The sequence below is a fragment of the Procambarus clarkii genome, chromosome 22 (genome assembly GCF_040958095.1).
Source record: "Procambarus clarkii isolate CNS0578487 chromosome 22, FALCON_Pclarkii_2.0, whole genome shotgun sequence".
Classification (NCBI taxonomy): domain Eukaryota; kingdom Metazoa; phylum Arthropoda; class Malacostraca; order Decapoda; family Cambaridae; genus Procambarus; species Procambarus clarkii.
In genome coordinates, this window is record NC_091171.1 from 17,843,773 (window position 1) to 17,864,911 (window position 21,139).

Genomic DNA, 21,139 nt, shown 5'->3' on the forward strand with positions numbered 1-21,139 from the left:
GGTATGGAGGGAGGGAGGGAGGGATTGAGGATAGGAGGGACGTATAGAAGTGAAGGGACGCGGTGGAAGGTTCTCTTCCCTCCTCTCTCAACCACTACCCTCCACTACCCTCCCTTCTCGTTCCTCCACGGCGTCACAGGGTATGACTTTGAAGGGTGCTTTGGGCACGTGTTGGCCAGGTCCTGGACAGCCTTGTGGCCACGTGTTGGCTAGACCCTGGACAGCCTTGTGGGCACGTGTTGGCCAGGTCCTGGACAGCCTTGTGGGCACGTGTTGGCCAGGCCCTGGACAGCCTTGTGGGCACGTGTTGGCTAGACCCTGGACAGCCTTGTGGGCACGTGTTGGCCAGACCTTGGACAGCCTTGTGGGCACGTGTTGGCCAGACCTTGGACAGCCTTGTGGGCACGTGTTGGCTAGACCCTGGACAGCCTTGTGGGCACGTGTTGGCCAGGCCCTGGACAGCCTTGTGGGCACGTGTTGGCCAGACCTTGGACAGCCTTGTGGGCACGTGTTGGCTAGACCCTGGACAGCCTTGTGGGCACGTGTTGGCCAGGTCCTGGACAGCCTTGTGGGCACGTGTTGGCCAGGCCCTGGACAGCCTTGTGGGCACGTGTTGGCCAGGTCCTGGACAGCCTTGTGGGCACGTGTTGGCCAGACCCTGGACAGCCTTGTGGGCACGTGTTGGCCAGGTCCTGGACAGCCTTGTGGGCACGTGTTGGCCAGGCCCTGGACAGCCTTGTGGGCACGTGTTGGCCAGGTCCTGGACAGCCTTGTGGGCACGTGTTGGCTAGACCCTGGTCAGCGTACTGGTAAGGTGCAGTACTCCGGCTCCGCCCACAGCCAGCGCTTGTGTTCAAACCGGTGTGTAGGGAGCGGGCGAGCCAGGATAAGCCGAGGGGTAGGTAGTGATGATGGTGACCGGGCAGCAGGAGCCCTCGTGTGGCTGCCGCCCCTCCAAGGTCACAGGCCATTAAAGTCACTGCTGAACATTTTATTAAACGTCAGGCCAGTTGGGGGTCGTAGCGACGCAGTCATGACGGCAGGGCCACCCAACATGGGGTGTGGCTCTGTGAGGAGCAAGTGGGGTATACCCAGCATGGGGTGTGGCTCTGTGAGGAGCCCGTGGGGTATACTCAACATGGGGTGTGGCTCTGTACCCAGCATGGGGTGAGGATCTGGTGGGGCCCGGGTGGGAAAGAGAGGAAAGAGGGGTCACATGAACAGCTGTAAGAAAGGGAAAATTCTGGGTCAGGAAAGCAGGCCAATGTCCCGTGTTTCTGGCATGTGGGGCTGGGCTGGGTGGGATAGAGTAGGACTGGGCTGGGCTGGGCTGGATAGAGTAGGGCTGGGCTGGGTGGGATAGAGTAGGACTGGGCTGGGCTGGGCTGGATAGAGAAGGGCTGGGCTACACTATATCTTGGATTCCAGTAAAATTGAGCCATTTAGAGATAAATCTTAACTCACGTTGTATGATATGGCAACCTATCATATTACTAAGGATAAAATACCTGAAATCCTTGCACTGTATCCCTATTTCGCTCCCAGTAAATAAACGACATATGAGATTAAGAAACGAGTAGTGTATTGTGAAGACATAATAATAAACAGTGGCTCCCCTATGACTGTAATATGTCCATTGGTCAAACAATTATGTTTAAGCGATAAGACCTACCAATAATGTATGACTTACTATAAATATATAGCTCTTTAAATAGAACATTCTCTGTAACTAGCTGACCTGTAACTATGAGGTGTGAAGGATAGATGAAATTGTTTATGTAATAATCTCCGTTGATGTCTGATAAAAGACCTTTAGTGCCCTCTGTAAACCTTTTTGCGCTACCGCTCACAGGATGAGTATGGGGTGCACAATAAACTAGCCGCTTCCGGCGGCAACATTCAAATCAAGGACTGGGTGGGGCTAGGCTGGGCGTGGGATAGTGGGTGTCTGGGCTGGGCGGGAGATTTAGGATTTGGGACGTATGTCATCACTTCGGGCAGGAACCCTTCCTCTCGTCTAAAAAAGTCGCACTGTTTACATAATCGATCAAATCCGTTAACAATACGATTAGTAAAATAGTTTAGTGGGCCTGCTCGGGTCTATACGTTTCTGGCTAGAGAAAACGGTTATATTTTTTACGGAGTGGGAATTGAGAAAATAGGATGGCTTTCTAGGTTTTGAAGACTTTTAAAAATTACTTTTCGGGAAGCCACGCTAAATACAGCGAGGAACAGACGAACTGAGATAATTGTATGTTGTTTGGGGCAGTGGAGTGATTGGCACAAATGCTCACGTTGTTGTTGTGTTTCTGGGGTTGAGCTCCAGCTGTTTGATTGTGCCTCGATCTCACCCTTTAACCAGTTAATGTACAGGTTTCCGAGCCTATTGGGCTCTGTCATTTCTACATTTGAAGCTGCTGAGTGGTCTCCTTCCTCCACTTCTTGTCACGTTCCAGCTCTTCACTATTGTGACACTATAAGTACATTTTTCTCCTGATTTTGTGCCTCATTGCTTTTCTTAATGACCACCTGTGCCCCATATTGGCGGCGGTGGTCTGAGGTTGATTTGTGGGGGTTAGGATTGTGGGGTTTGGGGAGTGTAGGAGGGAATGAGGTTGGTGGGGGGGGGTGGCTCCGTGTGATTGGCTCGAGAGAGGACAAAATGATTGGTAGGAGTGTGATTGGCAGGAGGCGAGTCTGTGAGTTACAGGCTCACAAAAGGACTGTCTCGGGGTAAGTGTTCTCTTATGTTAGCAACAACTTTTTGGCGGAGTGTGTTGTGGGCGGGGAGGTGGACACGGCACTGATTAATTATTTGAGCTCGATCGTGTATAGGCAAGATGAAGTATTCATGGTGGCTGACGTGGGCGTGGTGGCTGACGTGGGCGTGGTGGCTGACGTGGGCGTGGTGGCTGACGTGGGCGTGGTGGCTGACGTGGGCGTGGTGGCTGGCGTGGGCGTGGTGGCTGACGTGGGCCTGGTGGCTGGCGTGGGCGTGGTGGCTGGCGTGGGCGTGGTGGCTGACGTGGGCGTGGTGGCTGGCGTGGGCGTGGTGGCTGGCGTGGGCGTGGTGGCTGGCGTGGGCGTGGTGGCTGGCGTGGGCGTGGTGGCTGATGTGGGCGTGGTGGCTGGCGTGGGCGTGGTGGCTGGCGTGGGCTTGGTGGCTGGCGTGGGCCTGGTGGCTGGCGTGGGCCTGGTGGCTGGCGTGGGCCTGGTGGCTGGCATGGGCCTAGTGGCTGGCGTGGGCCTGGTAGCTGGCGTGGGCGTGGTGGCTGGCGTGGGCGTGGTGGCTGGCGTGGGCCTGATGGCTGGCGTGGGCCTAGTGGCTGGCGTGGACGTGGTGGCTGGCGTGGGCGTGGTGGCTGGCGTGGGCGTGGTGGCTGGCGTGGGCGTGGTGGCTGGCGTGGGCCTGGTGGCTGGCGTGGGCGTGGTGGCTGGCGTGGGCGTGGCAGCAGTGGGGGTCGGCGCGCCCCGGGTACAAACCAGCCAGCGGGCAGGAAGGCGGCAAGGGGGGCGGCGACGGGCTGCTGGTGGGTGATCCTGGCAGTAACGGATTCAACCCGTCAATTAATCCACTTTTTCCCCCGCCATCCCCGCCGCCCGGACCACCTCGCCCAGGCGACCTTGGGGCCGGGAACCTGTTCCCGCTCGTTACTGACAGGTTTTTGCTGCGGGCTTATACCACCAGCGGCCCATTTTCTTCAAACTCCTACCACGATACTGGCAACAAAGTGCTCAGAATTATGACCGTTGATAATGTAACCTGGTGCAACTTGCCTCTTTGCAACACACACAAACAGGTATTGCACGTGGTGCTGGTGCCTCAAAGTGGCTGGCCTGAGCAACAGGGGGGCGGGAAGGCCTGAGCAACAGGGGGGGCGGGAAGCCCTGATCACAGATGCTCAACTGCTGCACGTGTCCAGTACCACACTGGACACGTGCAGCCAACGAGGCGACCTTCACGTACTGTGAAGGTCGCCTCGTTGTGGTGGTCGCGAGTAAAGTGGGTACTCCACAGGGGGTCACCTGGCCTCGTGGGTACTCCAGTAGGGGTCAGCTGGCCTCGTGGGTACTCCACAGGGGGTCACCTGGCCTCGTGGGTACTCCAGTAGGGGTCACCTGGCCTCGTGGGTACTCCACAGGGGGTCACCTGGCCTCGTGGGTACTCCACAGGGGGTGGTCACCTGGCCTCGTGGGTACTCCACAGGGGGTCACCTGGCCTCGTGGGTACTCCACAGGGGGTCACCTGGCCTCGTGGGTACTCCAGCAGGGGTCACCTGGCCTCGTGGGTACTCCAGCAGGGGTCACCTGGCCTCGTGGGTACTCCAGCAGGGGTCACCTGGCCTCGTGGGTACTCCACAGGGGGTCACCTGGCCTCGTGGGTACTCCACAGGGGGTCACCTGGCCTCGTGGGTACTCCACAGGGGGTCACCTGGCCTCGTGGGTACTCCACAGGGGGTCACCTGGCCTCGTGGGTACTCCACAGGGGGTCACCTGGCCTCGTGGGTACTCCACAGGGGGTCACCTGGCCTCGTGGGTACTCCACAGGGGGTCACCTGGCCTCGTGGGTACTCCACAGGGGGTCACCTGGCCTCGTGGGTACTCCACAGGGGGTCACCTGGCCTCGTGGGTACTCCACAGGGGGTCACCTGGCCTCGTGGGTACTCCAGCAGGGGTCACCTGGCCTCGTGGGTACTCCAGCAGGGGTCACCTGGCCTCGTGGGTACTCCAGCAGGGGTCACCTGGCCTCGTGGGTACTCCAGCAGGGGTCACCTGGCCTCGTGGGTACTCCAGCAGGGGTCACCTGGCCTCGTGGGTACTCCAGCAGGGGTCACCTGGCCTCGTGGGTACTCCAGCAGGGGTCACCTGGCCTCGTGGGTACTCCAGCAGGGGTCACCTGGCCTCGTGGGTACTCCAGCAGGGGTCACCTGGCCTCGTGGGTACTCCAGCAGGGGTCACCTGGCCTCGTGGGTACTCCAGCGGGGGTCACCTGGCCTCGTGGGTACTCCAGCAGGGGGTCACCTGGCCTCGTGGGTACTCCAGCGGGGGTCACCTGGCCTCGTGGGTACTCCAGCGGGGGTCACCTGGCCTCGTGGGTACTCCAGCGGGGGTCACCTGGCCTCGTGGGTACTCCAGCGGGGGTCACCTGGCCTCGTGGGTACTCCAGCGGGGGTCACCTGGCCTCGTGGGTACTCCAGCGGGGGTCACCTGGCCTCGTGGGTACTCCAGCGGGGGTCACCTGGCCTCGTGGGTACTCCAGCGGGGGTCACCTGGCCTCGTGGGTACTCCAGCGGGGGTCACCTGGCCTCGTGGGTACTCCAGCGGGGGTCACCTGGCCTCGTGGGTACTCCAGCGGGGGTCACCTGGCCTCGTGGGTACTCCAGCGGGGGTCACCTGGCCTCGTGGGTACTCCAGCGGGGGTCACCTGGCCTCGTGGGTACTCCAGCGGGGGTCACCTGGCCTCGTGGGTACTCCAGCAGGGGTCACCTGGCCTCGTGGGTACTCTAGCAGGGGTCACCTGGCCTCGTGGGTACTCTAGCAGGGGTCACCTGGCCTCGTGGGTACTCCAGCAGGGATCACCTGGCCTCGTGGGATACTCCAGCAGGGATCACCTGGCCTCCACACTGTACCAGGTGCTTGTGTTATGCTGCGACATCCAGCGCTGTGTGTGTTGGCCTCCCCAGTCACTGTGACCTGTTGACTGGTACACCTACTGACTGCCTGACATGGATTAGTACGTCTGGATTTGACATGGATTACTATTTCTGGCTTTGACGTGGACTGGTACTTCTGGCTTTGGCTTAGACTGGTACTTGTGACAGGTAATGATCTCGGTGTTGCTGCCACAAACTAATATTTTGCATTTTTTGGGTTTGACAAACATTGGGAGAGTGAGGGAGTCGAAGGTTGCCAAGACACTGCCATGTGTTTTGAGTCAAAATGATGGTACATTGATTCACAAAAGTTAGGAGCCATAACTAAGAAGCAGCAGTTAGTCCAAGCATACCCCTGACTCGCCCCACACATCGTCCAAGCATACCCTGACTCGCCCCTCACATCGTCCAAGCATACCCTGACTCGCCCCACACATCGTCCAAGCATACCCTGACTCGCCCCACACATCGTCCAAGCATACCCTGACTCGCCCCTCACATCGTCCAAGCATACCCTGACTCGCCCCTCACATCGTCCAAGCATACCCTGACTCGCCCCTCATATCGTCCAAGCATACCCTGACTCGCCCCTCACATCGTCCAAGCATACCCTGACTCGCCCCACACATCGTCCAAGCATACCCTGACTCGCCCCACACATCGTCCAAGCATACCCTGACTCGCCCCTCACATCGTCCAAGCATACCCTGACTCGCCCCACACATCGTCCAAGCATACCCTGACTCGCCCCACACATCGTCCAAGCATACCCTGACTCGCCCCACACATCGTCCAAGCATACCCTGACTCGCCCCACACATCGTCCAAGCATACCCTGACTCGCCCCACACATCGTCCAAGCATACCCTGACTCGCCCCACACATCGTCCAAGCATACCCTGACTCGCCCCTCACATCGTCCAAGCATACCCTGACTCGCCCCACACATCGTCCAAGCATACCCTGACTCGCCCCTCACATCGTCCAAGCATACCCTGACTCGCCCCACACATCGTCCAAGCATACCCTGACTCGCCCCACACATCGTCCAAGCATACCCTGACTCGCCCCACACATCGTCCAAGCATACCCTGACTCGCCCCTCACATCGTCCAAGCATACCCTGACTCGCCCCACACATCGTCCAAGCATACCCTGACTCGCCCCTCACATCGTCCAAGCATACCCTGACTCGCCCCACACATCGTCCAAGCATACCCTGACTCGCCCCACACATCGTCCAAGCATACCCTGACTCGCCCCTCACATCGTCCAAGCATACCCTAACTCGCCCCACACATCGTCCAAGCATACCCTGACTCGCCCCACACATCGTCCAAGCATACCCTGACTCGCCCCACACATCGTCCAAGCATACCCTGACTCGCCCCTCACATCGTCCAAGCATACCCTGACTCGCCCCTCACATCGTCCAAGCATACCCTGACTCGCCTTTGTTCACCCAGACACGCAGGCAACCAAAGGTCATGACCCTTCATTATGGATGTGCAAGCCACTTGGGACCTTCACCTGGGGGTGAGATAGGGTCGCGTGGGGGAGCTCCCAGCACGGGATCGTCGCCCGTGTGGGTGTCGGGGCGGGCGTGGGGGAAGGTCTTGTCTACACTCTCTACCGCTCCAGACCACGCCAATATTGACGCACTTAATGTCAATAATGCCTTACCGGACTACTGGGAGGGGCATAGGCAAGTGGTTGGCATATCTGAGGTAACAGTACCGGGGACGAGCTCACCTTTATTTATCCTTTCAAAAGTTGAGCTCTGGCTCTTTGGGCCCCGCCTCTCAACTGTCAATCAGTCAACTGTTTTTTCTCTCTCCCCCGTCAGCCCGTATCAGCTGTTTAACTTCCAGGTACCTATTTACTACTAGGTGAAGAACTCAGGGTGAAAAACTCTGTCCATTTGTTTCTGCCTCCGTCGGGGATCGATCCCCGGACCCTAGGGCTATGAATCCCGAGCACTGTCCACTCAGCCGTCAGGGCCAGCAGTGTGTGTGTGTGTGTGTGTGTGTACTCACCTAGTTGTACTCACCTAGTTGTGCTTGCGGGGGTTGAGCTCTGGCTCTTTGGTCCCGCCTCTCAACTGTCAATCAACAGGTGTACAGGTTCCTGAGCCTACTGGGCTCTATCATATCTACACTTGAAGCTGTGTATGGAGTCAGCCTCCACCACATCACTTCCTAATGCATTCCATTTGTCAACCACTCTGACACTAAAAAAGTTCTTTCTAATATCTCTGTGGCTCATTTGGGCACTCAGTTTCCACCTGTGTCCCCTAGTGCGTGTGCCCCTTGTGTTAAACAGCCTGTCTTTATCAACCCTGTCAATTCCCTTGAGGATCTTGAATGTGGTGATCATGTCCCCCCTGACTCTTCTGTCTTCCAACGAAGTGAGATTTAATTCCCGTAGTCTCTCCTCGTAGCTCATACCTCTCAGCTCGGGTACTAGTCTGGTGGCAAACCTTTGAACCTTTTCCATTTTAGTCTTATGCTTGACTAGATATGGACTCCATGCTGGAGCCGCATACTCCAGGATTGGTCTGACATATGTGGTATATAATGTTCTGAAAGATTCCTTACACAAGGCCGTTCTTATGTTAGCCAACCTGGCATATGCTGCTGCTGTTATCCTCTTGATATGAGCTTCAGGGGACAGGTCTGGCGTGATATCAACCCCCAGGTCTTTCTCTCTCTGACTCTTGAAGTATTTCATCTCCCAAGTGATACCTTGTATCTGGTCTCCTGCTTCCTACCCCTATCTTCATTACATTACATTTGCTTGGGTTAAACTCTAATAGCCGTGTGTGTGTGTGTGTGTGTGTGTGTGTGTGTGTGTGTGTGTGTGTGTGTGTGTGTGTGTGTGTGTGTGTGTGTGTTTACTAGTTGTGCTTACATAAAGTTGTTAGCTCTTGGACCCGGTATTGCTAACAGTTCGTTGTCGAATGCGACAACGAACCCCTATTTGTATTTACTATTTGAGCCTGCAGAATAGAGCTATTAGCTAGCTCTTGGACCCCGCCTTTCTTACCGATCTCTCTTTTTATATTATGTTCACTACATACATTTCTTTTAATGACTTGTGTTCGAACCACAACGCTGTACATGCTTCACCCTAATACATATAATCGCCAACGGAACCTAAACACCTAACAAAAGCCTAAATATGCACAGTATGCTAATATATAATTATTAATTTATATTTGAGAAAATCCAAATTTTGAATTAATAGTATGTTTAAATTGATGCGTCCTTGGGGTCGACCGCTGGATGGAATGGCCTTGGTCTGAGGCGGGTTGCATGCTACAACTACTAGTAGTTCCCAACAGAACTTAAACACTCTACCGAACTAAAATTTAGACCTATCCATACACCAGATTCTAATATATACAATTATTTGTGAGACAATACATATTTTGGATAGATAGATTGAGCGCTAAAATTAGTGAATGGAGTGTTGGACAAGCTGCAGGAACGAACATAGTCCGAGCTATATCGACACAATTGACTGGTTAATCGTCCAGCCCGTTCTCGCTTACAAAGATCCAAGCTCGTTAATCCAGCTGCCAAACCCCCTGTTTATGATTAAAAAGCAGTTTACACACGACTCACAACTGATGACGTCCGAACACTTCCGGAACAAGTGCTTTGCTCACGTCCTCTGTTCGGACCACAATTCTATAACTACTTCACCCACGTACTACAAATACAAATAATCGCCAACAAAACGTAAACACCTAACCTAACCTACGCCTATACGTAGAATTTTTATGTATAAGAATATTAATTCATGAGAACCAACCAATTCTTAATATACAGTATGTTAAACTTGATGAATGCGTCTGGGGAGGACGGCCGCTGCTTTAACCAGCCTATAGTGTGAGGACGGGTTGATCGTCAATTGTTAGTCGTAAACCTGATTGTCTTTTGTTATGGTTTACCTTATGGTTTTACGTAGTGTTGGAGAGGACGCCTGTTAACCTTATCGAGGTAATCCTTAGCCAACTACTGATGACCTTCCCCAGGATGCAGCAGCACAACAGTTAAATAACTCCTAAATACCAACTTACTGAACAGAAGTATCAGTGGAAAAAAAAACGTGCCCAACAGTCTCTTGTCTCGCCCGAGGGTGTTCGAACCCGAGACCGTCGGTTGTGAACCGACTTTGGTGTTGATACTTCACATGTATAAAAATCGTAATATTTATTAGTTTATTTTCTTTAGGTTCCCATGGTCTGACTGGTTCCCATTCTCTGGGGGGTTCCCATTTTCTGTTTGGTTCTTATTTTGTTAGTTTTCAGTTTTAAATTTGTCTCGAGTTTTAGAGCGTCTACAATTGTATATCTTTGTAAAGTGAGAAGTGTGCGAATGTAATTCGATGAGAGTTACCCCTTGAAGCAGCCACTCTTATGCTGAGAGGTCAAGACGCTTATGGTGAGCGCCCAAACGTGGCTTGTGCGAGGTCCAGGCTGTGGACCTCACGCGATAATAATACTATACTGCTACCACTACCCACGACCAGGATCACTACTAAGTGGTGATCCTGGTAGTGGTTTGTGGTGGTGACTTTGATAGTGGTTGATGCTCGTGGTAGTAGCAGTGTGTCACCATGGTGAGAGGTGAGGCTTTCATACACACACTCCCTCCTTTCCCTCCCCTGGTCAGGGTCTCACTGGAGGGGCTGGTCCAAAAGATATTGGTGCTCCTTCATAAAGAAATAAATTAGAGAAATGTCCGACCAGCGATAGAGTCCGATTACCCCCACGACCTCTGTTGAGCGGTGGACCTCGCTCTGTTACCCACAACACACTCAAGCAGTCCTGGGGCCAGATTTACGAAGCACTTACGAACCTATACATCTTTTCTCAATCTTTGGCGGCTTTGTTTACAATTATTAAAGAATAAATGAACTCGGAAGCACCAGGAGGCTGTTTATAACAATAACAACAGTTGATTGGCAAGTTTTTCATGCTTGTAAACTGTTTAATAAATGTAACCAAAGCCGTCAAAGATTGAGGAAAGATGCACACGATCATAAATGCTTGCGTAACTGCTTCGTGAATCTGGCCCCTGCCCTCCAGCCCACCCGTAGCGGCTCGGCCACCAGGGCTCGACAATCAAAACAATTAATGTGCACCTTTCAGTATAATATATGACTGATGTTATCGCAAGCATCGTTTAATTCAATATTTATATATATAGTGCTTAGCAGCACTGAATTAATGCCAGTGCCTGTAATTGAGTATTATGGATAGGTTAATCACAGGCAGGATCAAGTTATACGGACTACGCTTGTCCTTTGGTTTAACACTGGAATGTGCATGGTGGAGGGCTGACTGGAAAATAGGATCAGCATTAAGTCCAGGAAGATGGTGGAAATTCCCCGGCAGTGTTGTGAGCGTTCTGGTGTGAGGGACAGCTAGTTGAGCGGTGGTGATTGATGGTGGTGGTGGTAGTTGATGGTGACGGTGGTCAGTGGTTGTGGTGATTGATGGTACTGGTCTCAAGCCTCGTTTTGTGTGTGCTTGCTGCACTGTGGACGACACCACACTTCCTGAGAGCGCTCACTGGAGCTCCATTAGCTAGTTTTTAGAGAATTTTTTTTTTTATAGATAACTTACGGTTTTGTCAAGTTGTGATGCGTCTCACGATGCATGATCTGCCAACAGTCACAAACTCCAAGGTTGGAGTCGTATGTTGGAGGCGAAGTTGAAGAGTGAACGTTTCAAGGGCCACGTACGTCGTTATTAAGGTGTTCCATAAGGAGATCGATCACTTGTCGTGTGTGAAATCTTCCCCACATCTCTCCGCTCTATCACAAGCAACAAGTACAAGAGCCTGTTGCTCAGTTACAATCAATTAAGCTCTTTTTTTTCCTCGTTAGATAAATATAGAGCTGCAGGAGCGGTGTTGGTCTCCTGGGCGCTGGGCCCTCTTCAAGGTGGGTACCTTGTGTCGGTTTCGGGGCTTAGCGTCCCCGCGGCGCGGTCGTCAACCAGGCCTCCTTGTTGCTGGACTGGTCAACCAGGCTGTTGAACGCGGCTGCTCGCAGCCTGACATATTAATCGCAGCCTGGTTGATCAGGTATCCTTTAAAGGTGTTTATCGAGTTCTCTCTCGAACACTGTGAGGGGTCGTCGGCTAGTTATGCTGGTATGTGTAGTGGAATCATGTTGAACAGTCTCATAACATAATACATAACAGAACCAGAACATAACCCTCAAGTTCCCACAGACTTATTATTCCTTACATGTTCCCGTTAGAGACCTTGTGGGCCTGACTGAACGTTGACATGCAGGCTGTATACTATGCTTGCCTTGCTGTTGATGGCAGTACAGAGGTATGGTCAGGTGATGGTGAGATTTATGCAACAGGATTTGGAGTTAGGACGGTAACTTGAACATTCGAAGAGGCTTGAGTGTGCCAAATACTGAAAATGTATAGTACTTAGGTGGACGCTCCGACAGTCTGATGGCTCCGAGTGAATCTTACTATCGTTAATACGGCACGATCAAATGTTGCCGTGATATACATGTGTTGGGACTTGAGGTTACTTGATGCCGGCCAAAACCAACAACTCAACCCGCTGTTGCTCGGTTACGGCTGATATGAAGGTCCAGAACGGACCGAAGTAGTTATTTTGATTTCATTCTACACTAGTGGGTTGTGTTTGCAGGTAAGTCACAGGTTGGTGAAGGGAGTTGGTCTGTGGCGAAGCCCCTCCACCAGCTGTGGTCAGCCTCCCTCCACCAGCTGTGGTCAGCCTCCCTCCACCAGCTGTAGTCAGTTTCCCCTGTTCTTGGTGCTGGTGTTTGACTTAATACCGATACAAAGAGAGATGTTTATCCAGTGACGCAGGTGGAAGTGGAATGTCCTGAATTGTGACTGCGTCACGGGGCGTTTTTTGGGGGGTATCAGGTGACTGAGGTCCTGGAAGCCGTCAGGCACCGCAGGATGATAGCCACAGCTGCACGCACAAACATTTAATAGAATTCAGTCGTAAATAAGGGCGGGACTAAACCTTGAATTTTTGTCGTCGTCGTTGTGTCATAAATCACACGACTCTCGTAAGTAAATAAACTGATAGAGCATAACAAATGTCAACACAGTGTTAGGCAGGCGAGCGCTGGGCAAATATGGCGACAACACACACACCGAATATAAGGTCAGTTGTAAGGAGGTACGAGAGAAGCTGCGTGATATGTACGGAACCAGTCTTACGATATGACAAGCGTTAAGTTTGAAGTGGGTTTGCATTACCAAAAGCGTACGAACCAAACCAGCGCACCTAACCTATCGAGACTGATGCCGATTAGTCTCAGGAAACTGTCAGTGTTACTCTGCCTTTAATGTCACTAATACCACAGTTGTAATGCTGAGGTTGATAAGGAAAGATATTGTTGTACATTGTGAGGATAGGTTGCATGGATGGGGCTGGGATGTAATATACACTTAACTCTGTGGTCAATTTTTGATAGTGATTTCAACGCAGCCGCAGTAGTGACCTTCAAGCCAGCCGCCTAATTTCAGACAGGATTAGTGTATAACGACGATTTTGGTCACGAACCGATCTATTAAAAATAAATCATTGTTACATTCGGATAGTATATACATGAAGGGTGAAGAGTTAGCCTCTGACTTAAGTCTGTAAGCTCGGACTTGCTTAAGGGAATTAGGATTCATGGACCTCGAAGCTTCAGGCCACAGCGATCGACCTCTAAACTTCTGGTCATAATCTTCGTTCCCAGTTTCTCAGACTTCAGCCATAAACGGCAGACCTTCGAGGTCAACCTCAGCAGGCTGAACCAGTTGCATAACATCGAGTATGTACCATAAAACTAACACTTGAGTATAGCATTTTGGTGAATGAGCTTGATGAGGATCTTTCAGTGTCAATGTAGCATGTTATTTTTTTTCCAAAGCTGGAGGTGCCAACCCTACTGTAGGGAGGGGGGGGGGTCACACTGGGTCAGTTGGCCTAGGATCAGCCCTGGGTAGAACAGTGCCTATTGTCCCTACTAGTGCCCAGCACTGTGACCCCATAGACAATTAAGACATTATAATGCAGCACCCGAGTGGTTCCTCGGCTACACGTTACACCAGCGAAGGCGGCCTTACAACATCACGAGGACGAGGGACGAGCTCTTGAGTCTTTAAGACTATTGAGTCATCAAGTTGACTTTAACCCCTCCATCCCCCCACCACGGTGTTGTGTTTGGTAAGGGGGGGGGGGTCAGTGGGTGGGGGGGGAGGGCGAGGGATAGTTACCGGGCAGAGTGCACGTGGTTGTCACGTGATGTGTGCGTTCACGAAATGTGGGGTGGATGTACTCTCGTGTGTTTCTTTATGGTTGTGTCAACGTTCTCTCTCTCTCCGCCCCCCATCTCCCCCTCTCCCCCCTTCTCCCCACTCACACACTCTACACTATCTCACTCCCCCCCCCCCCTACCAACCCAAACCCACCTCCCTCCCTCTTCAATCCTCCCCTCTCTCACTCACTCTCTCTCTCTCTCTCTCTCTCATTCTGTCTGTCTCTCTCAGCCTCTCTCTGTCTCTTTCTTTTTCTCTCTTGTCTCTCACATACACATACTCACTTTATATGTATGTGTATATATATATATATAATAAGGTTCCCTAGACCAGGGATTGACCTATCCCCAGGATGCATCCCTGGTGAACAGCGGCATCAGGTGTAAGGAAACGTGCCCCAGCGGTTCGCCCTGCCAGGGGAAATTCTTTGGGAATAAGTCGACTGTGTAGCGACTGAGCTACCTATCGGTAAATGAAGGTCCCAGGAGCTACAACTTAACCCCCACAAACCCGCTAAGACACCCCGAGTCTGGTGGACCAAGCTCTCTCCAGTCATGCCTGGCCTCAGGCCGGGCTGGGGTAGTAGAACAACTCCTAGAACCCCATCCAGGTACAATCCAGGTACATGTAGCATATCTTAATGAGGCTTCAAACAAAGAGCTTTAGATCCTAGCCCGTCCTCATCACCAAAGACGAAATGTTTGTTAATCCAACCCACGTGTTTATGTATACGAAACTGTTTACACACGACACACAACTGATGACGTTCGAACATTTCCTGAACGTCATTTCAGAGGTGGTCATTTCTTCGCTGCATGACGACCTCTGTTCGAATTGCAACGCTGTAGCTGCTTCACCCACCTACTTCAAATACAAATAATCGCCAACAGAACCTAAACACCTAACATAAATACCTAACCTAACCTACGTCTGAATCATACGTAGAACTCTAATATACAATGAAATAAATATTTTAGAAAAACCTATTGATAATATATATTACGTTCAAATTGATGAATGCGTCTTTGAGGCCGGTTGCCGCTTTAACGAGCTCAGCCTGATGACAGGTTCCGGAATCAATAGTATGTTGTAGTTTGATTTCATGTGTATTCATGTGGACGACTACAGTATGGTTAAGTGTCCACGGTGAGTGGATGGGTCGGCTCCACCAGGCAGTTGGTCTTGAATTAGGTTTATGATTTTTACTCAATTCATTAAACATTTATTATCTACGATCATATTGTAGTTGCTTACAAAATTGATGGTCCTATATCTTTTATATTGGTCTATATAAAATGTGTTAACATTGTATATTTTGTACGTGTGCAATTTATTTTCTTATTAGCTTAGATTTAGTTTTTTCTTTCAATCACTGACCGATGTCTTCCACTTGTGTTTCAGCGTGCCTACATTCCAAGCGCTGCAAGAAGAAACTCTCATCAAGATTGCCGACGTTTTAGAAGAGGTAAGTCAGTCTCCAGGACTTGTGAAGCTGGAAGCCTCCCACATGTGTCTAGTATGTAGGTCTCCAGGAATTGTGAAGCTGGAAGCCTCCCACGTGTGTCCAGTATATAAGTCTCCAGGACTTGTGAAGCTGGAAGCCTCCAACATGTGTCTAGTATGTAGGTCTCCAGGAATTGTGAAGCTGGAAGCCTCCCACATGTGTCTAGTATGTAGGTCTCCAGGACTTGTGAAGCTGGAAGCCTCCCACATGTGTCTAGTATGTAGGTCTCCAGGAATTGTGAAGCTGGAAGCCTCCCACATGTGTCTAGTATGTAGGTCTCCAGGAATTGTGAAGCTGGAAGCCTCCCACATGTGTCTAGTATGTAGGTCTCCAGGACTTGTGAAGCTGGAAGCCTCCCACATGTGTCTAGTATGTAGGTCTCCAGGACTTGTGAAGCTGGAAGCCTCCCACATGTGTCTAGTATGTAGGTCTCCAGGACTTGTGAAGCTGGAAGCCTCCCACATGTGTCTAGTATGTAGGTCTCCAGGACTTGTGAAGCTGGAAGCCTCCCACATGTGTCTAGTATGTAGGTCTCCAGGACTTGTGAAGCTGGAAGCCTCCCACATGTGTCTAGTATGTAGGTCTCCAGGACTTGTGAAGCTGGAAGCCTCCCACATGTGTCTAGTATATAGGTCTCCAGGAATTGTGAAGCTGGAAGCCTCCCACATGTGTCTAGTATGTAGGTCTCCAGGACTTGTGAAGCTGGAAGCCTCCCACATGTGTCTAGTATGTAGGTCTCCAGGACTTGTGAAGCTGGAAGCCTCCCACATGTGTCTAGTATGTAGGTCTCCAGGAATTGTGTAGCTGAAATTATCCCATATGTGCCTAGTACGTAAATCCCCGAGCACAGTTGTTGTTGTAAATGTGTTGTGGTGGTTGGTGCCTAAATCCCCAGCCTTCCTGGAGCTGCTTCTGGAAGTGATATTCCTTATTAATTCGAGTGTATTAATACCATTCTTTATTACCTTTATATCCTGGAAAGGTCAAGGCCTCTTATAACACTTGTTAGTTTTGTTTCTGTTACTGCAATATTAGGGAGTTGATTTTATACAACCGTGTCTTGTAACTTTGCTCCCGGCACTCGTGTAAGTGACTATTGCTACGCATATAAATTGAGCTAATTTTGTCTTTGGGTGGAGGACTGTGGTTGCTGTTGTTCCAAAGGCCAATCTGAGAGGGGAAGGGGATGCAAGTACAGTTACAGTAGTCATTCCTGTCTGCTCATGTGGGCGAGTCCCTCGATGGGCTGAGTTCTTTCTTTTCTCGTTTGCTTGTTCCTGTGCACTGTAGAGAGAGAGAGAGAGAGATATATAGATATAGATATAGATATAGAGAGATGGACAGAAGTGGTAGAGTAGATGATACATGTTCGTACTTCCCCTTAACACTTTCACCTCTCACTTTCCCTCTCCTGCCTTCACTCTCACCGTCTCCCAGTTGCACTCTGGCCACCACGTTCACCTTCACTCTCGCCACTCGACCACACGCTTGCCTCACACTCTCCCCCCACTCTCACCTCCATACACCTCCGCCCCTCCCCCGAACTCTCACTTCTATATACTTTGTTGTTCTTTGTTTATGTTTTACACATGTGGGTATAGGGGCAGACTGCTGACTCCTGTCGGCAGGCTTGAGTGCTTTTCCCTTCCCATAGCTCATGGTAAGCCGGGCCCACCAAGAACATCAGTATAGGAGCTATATGAGGAGGATTCGAACCCGCACACACACTTGGTACACACTCCCAAGGCCACGCCCTAGACCACTCCACCACGACATGGTTCAAGGCAATGCAGCCTGGGGGATTCCTCCGAATCCCAGGTTCAGATTTCAGGGTTCCCGCGAGGCTTACACTGAAGCCAAACCAGGGTTTCACACATTGTTCTCACGCACTCTAGTTTGTAGTCAAGGGATTCTACCTCTCTAGGTAGAATTCTTCCTCCTGTGCTTCTCTTCAAATGCACGAGGAACTCACAGTAGCGGGATGTATTGATAAATCTTCCTTATGGCTTCTACTGATTATCTCGTTGATACATCATGTTATTGTGGTCGCCTTAACCGCTATGGTTTCCTTGGAATACGACCCGCCAATTACTTTACAACCAGGCACCCAATTTATGTTGGGTGGGACAGAGGTGTTCAGATAAGGGATTGGCGCCTGGTCGGTCCTCCCCCCCGGTTAGGATACGAACCTCGGTTAAATCGCTCGGGGAGCTCGAGGCGAGTGTGTTACCACTGCGCCACCAGGGGCTTGTTCCCCTTCCCCCCCCCCCCACACTCTCACATAGTGGGGGAATAGGGGGCACGAGACCTCCTAAGGTTTCCCAAAGTATACCTCCACCTCTCTCCCCCATTCTTGCATTATATATATATAATGCAGTGTGAGAAAGCTGCAGGAAAACGCAAGCCATAGATCACTAAGAACTCTAATTGACCCGGCCAGGATTCGAACCCATGCCGACCAGGATCACCCCCTAAGCGTACACAGTACCGTGACCACCGCACCAATGATCGTCTATTGGATCGGATCTATCTATCCAACCCCCCTCCTCCCCTTCCCCCTCTAACCTCGGACACAAACTGTATATATATAAGAAGAGGTACCCGGCTGGACCCGGGTCTCTTCCGTCCACCCTCTTTTCTCACTCTTCATCCCCATCTCCCCTCGGCCCCATCCCCTTGGTCCTCCACTTCGTTCCTTTCGTCTCAAATCTTTCTCTCCCTCCCCCCCCCCTCCCCCGTCTTCTCTCCTCCCAGAAAATATATTATTAAGGACTGAAACAAGTGTATGGGGGCTCAGAAAATATATTACGACCACTTAAAGTTCTAAGGGAATTACACCAAATATTTCTCTCTTGACTCCATGAAAATCGCATGGGGGAGGAGGGGGGGGGGGTATAATTGTTCATATTTCTTAAACATTTAACCTAGGCTGGTCGGGGTCGGCCTATGGCCGTCCCGTACCTCAGACCGTTCGCACTGCAAATATGGGCGAGACTAGCATAAAGTGTATGGCCTCCAACTTTGAACAGACAAAGCAGCCCGTCCTCCTAAGGTTTCCCAGCGTTAAGAAACTGTCGTATTAAAGTGCCCTTATCCTAACCTACCAGAGGACCCAAAGCAGAAAACGGGACAGTATGTCAATTTCGCGAGCCGCTTCCATTTTCTAGTACGACAGTTTTGGGCCTTAGGTAGAGTATACGTCAAACTGCGACGCTCGATTAGGAAGACGGACTGGACAAACACACAGTCATTGTCTTCATAGAATAGATTATATGTCATTGTCTTCATAGAATAGATTATATGTTGGGGGTTGATGCATAGGTTTAGAGTAGATTATCTAGAAAATAAAATAGATTTAGATTATGATAGGTTGATTAATGGAGTGTTTACAGTACAGACTGTTAAGTCAATGGTGCAAGTCTCCAGCCATCGCTTCCAACACCGTTATGGTGGACCACTGTACACAGTGTGTACTATTACCGAGTGGGAGAGTACACATTGTGTACATACACCTCGTGAACCTGCTGGGTCTTTTTTTTGGTGTGCTGCAAGGTCACAGTGCCACCACCACACACCCAGAGTGCCAGAAGCACAGTGCCACCACCACACACCCATAGTGCCAGGAGCACAGTGCCACTACACACCCAGAGTGCCAGAACCACAGTGCCACCACCACACACCCATAGTGCCAGGAGCACAGTGCCACTACACACCCAGAGTGCCAGAAGCACAGTGCCACTACACACCCAGAGTGCCAGAAGCACAGTGCCACTACACACCCAGAGTGCCAGAAGCACAGTGCCACTACACACCCAGAGTGCCAGAAGCACAGTGCCACTACACACCGAGTGCCAGGAGCACAGTGCCACTACACACCCAGAGTGCCAGGAGCACAGTGCCACTACACACCCAGAGTGCCAGGAGCACAGTGCCACCACACACCCAGAGTGCCAGGAGCACAGTGCCACCACACACCCAGAGTGCCAGGAGCACAGTGCCACCACCACACACCCAAAGTGCCAGGAGCACAGTGCCACCACCACACACCCAGAGTGCCAGAAGCACAGTGCCACTACACACCCAGAGTGCCAGGAGCACAGTGCCACTACACACCCAGAGTGCCAGGAGCACAGTGCCACTACACACCCAGAGTGCCAGGAGCACAGTGCCACCACCACACACCCAGAGTGCCAGGAGCACAGTGCCACCACCACACACCCAGAGTGCCAGGAGCACAGTGCCACCACCACACACCCAGAGTGCCAGAAGCACAGTGCCACCACACACCCAGAGTGCCAGGAGCACAGTGCCACCACACACCCAGAGTGCCAGGAGCACAGTGCCACCACACACCCAGAGTGCCAGGAGCACAGTGCCACCACCACACACCCAAAGTGCCAGGAGCACAGTGCCACCACCACACACCCAGAGTGCCAGGAGCACAGTGCCACCACCACACACCCAGAGTGCCAGGAGCACAGTGCCACCACCACACACCCAGAGTGCCAGGAGCACAGTGCCACCACCACACACCCAGAGTGCCAGGAGCACAGTGCCACCACCACACACCCAGAGTGCCAGGAGCACAGTGCCACCACCACACACCCAGAGTGCCAGGAGCACAGTGCCACCACCACACACCCAGAGTGCCAGGAGCACAGTGCCACCACCACACACCCAGAGTGCCAGGAGCACAGTGCCACCACCACACACCCAGAGTGCCAGGAGCACAGTGCCACCACCACACACCCAGAGTGCCAGGAGCACAGTGCCACCACCACACACCCAGAGTGCCAGGAGCACAGTGCCACCACCACACACCCAGAGTGCCAGGAGCACAGTGCCACCACCACACACCCAGAGTGCCAGGAGCACAGTGCCACCACCACACACCCAGAGTGCCAGGAGCACAGTGCCACCACCACACACCCAAAGTGCCAGGAGCACAGTGCCACCACCACACACCCAGAGTGCCAGGAGCACAGTGCCACCACCACACACCCAGAGTGCCAGGAGCACAGTGCCACCACCACACACCCAGAGTGCCAGGAGCACAGTGCCACCACACACCCAAAGTGCCAGGAGCACAGTGTCACCACACACCACACACCCAGAGTGCCAGGAGCACAGTGCCACCACCACACACCCAGAGTGCCAGGAGCACAGTGCCACCACACACCCAGAGTGCCAGGAGCACAGTGCCACCACACACCCAGAGTGCCAGGAGCACAGTGCCACCACACACCCAGAGTGCCAAGACCACACTACTACTACTACCCACGACAATACCAGCCTCATAATATTAGTGTTTGAACCAATTGCTTCGTTTCTTACATCCGAGAGAGTATATATATATATATATATATATATATATATATATATATATATATATATATATATATATATATATATATATATATATCCCCCCTACCCGAAGGGAAGGTGGGGGGGGGGATGCCACGGTCGAGATGCCACAAAAACCAGGCAAGCATCCCGGCCTTACGGTGCTCCGTTGGGTAGCACTTTCTGCTGCCGACCTCCATGACTGGTCTCTGGCATGTTGCCCCTTTTTTCCTGTGATCCACTGTCGCATTGTGTATTTGACCTGCTGATTGTCTTTGTGGTGCAGGTGATTCTGTCAATCTGCGGGCTCACCAT

At 51.9% G+C, this 21,139-nt stretch overlaps 1 protein-coding gene across 6 annotated transcripts in view; it reads left to right on the forward strand.

Moving 5' to 3' along the window:
* The window catches only part of for (cGMP-dependent protein kinase for), a 579,799-nt gene that overhangs the window by 499,660 nt on the left and 59,000 nt on the right, over positions 1-21,139 (forward strand). For all 6 annotated transcript variants that reach the window (XM_069329496.1, XM_069329495.1, XM_069329493.1 and 3 more), the window contains exon 6: positions 15,379-15,442. In XM_069329496.1, coding sequence (XP_069185597.1) covers positions 15,379-15,442 — 64 coding nt within the window. The remainder of the gene's footprint in view (positions 1-15,378; positions 15,443-21,139) is intronic.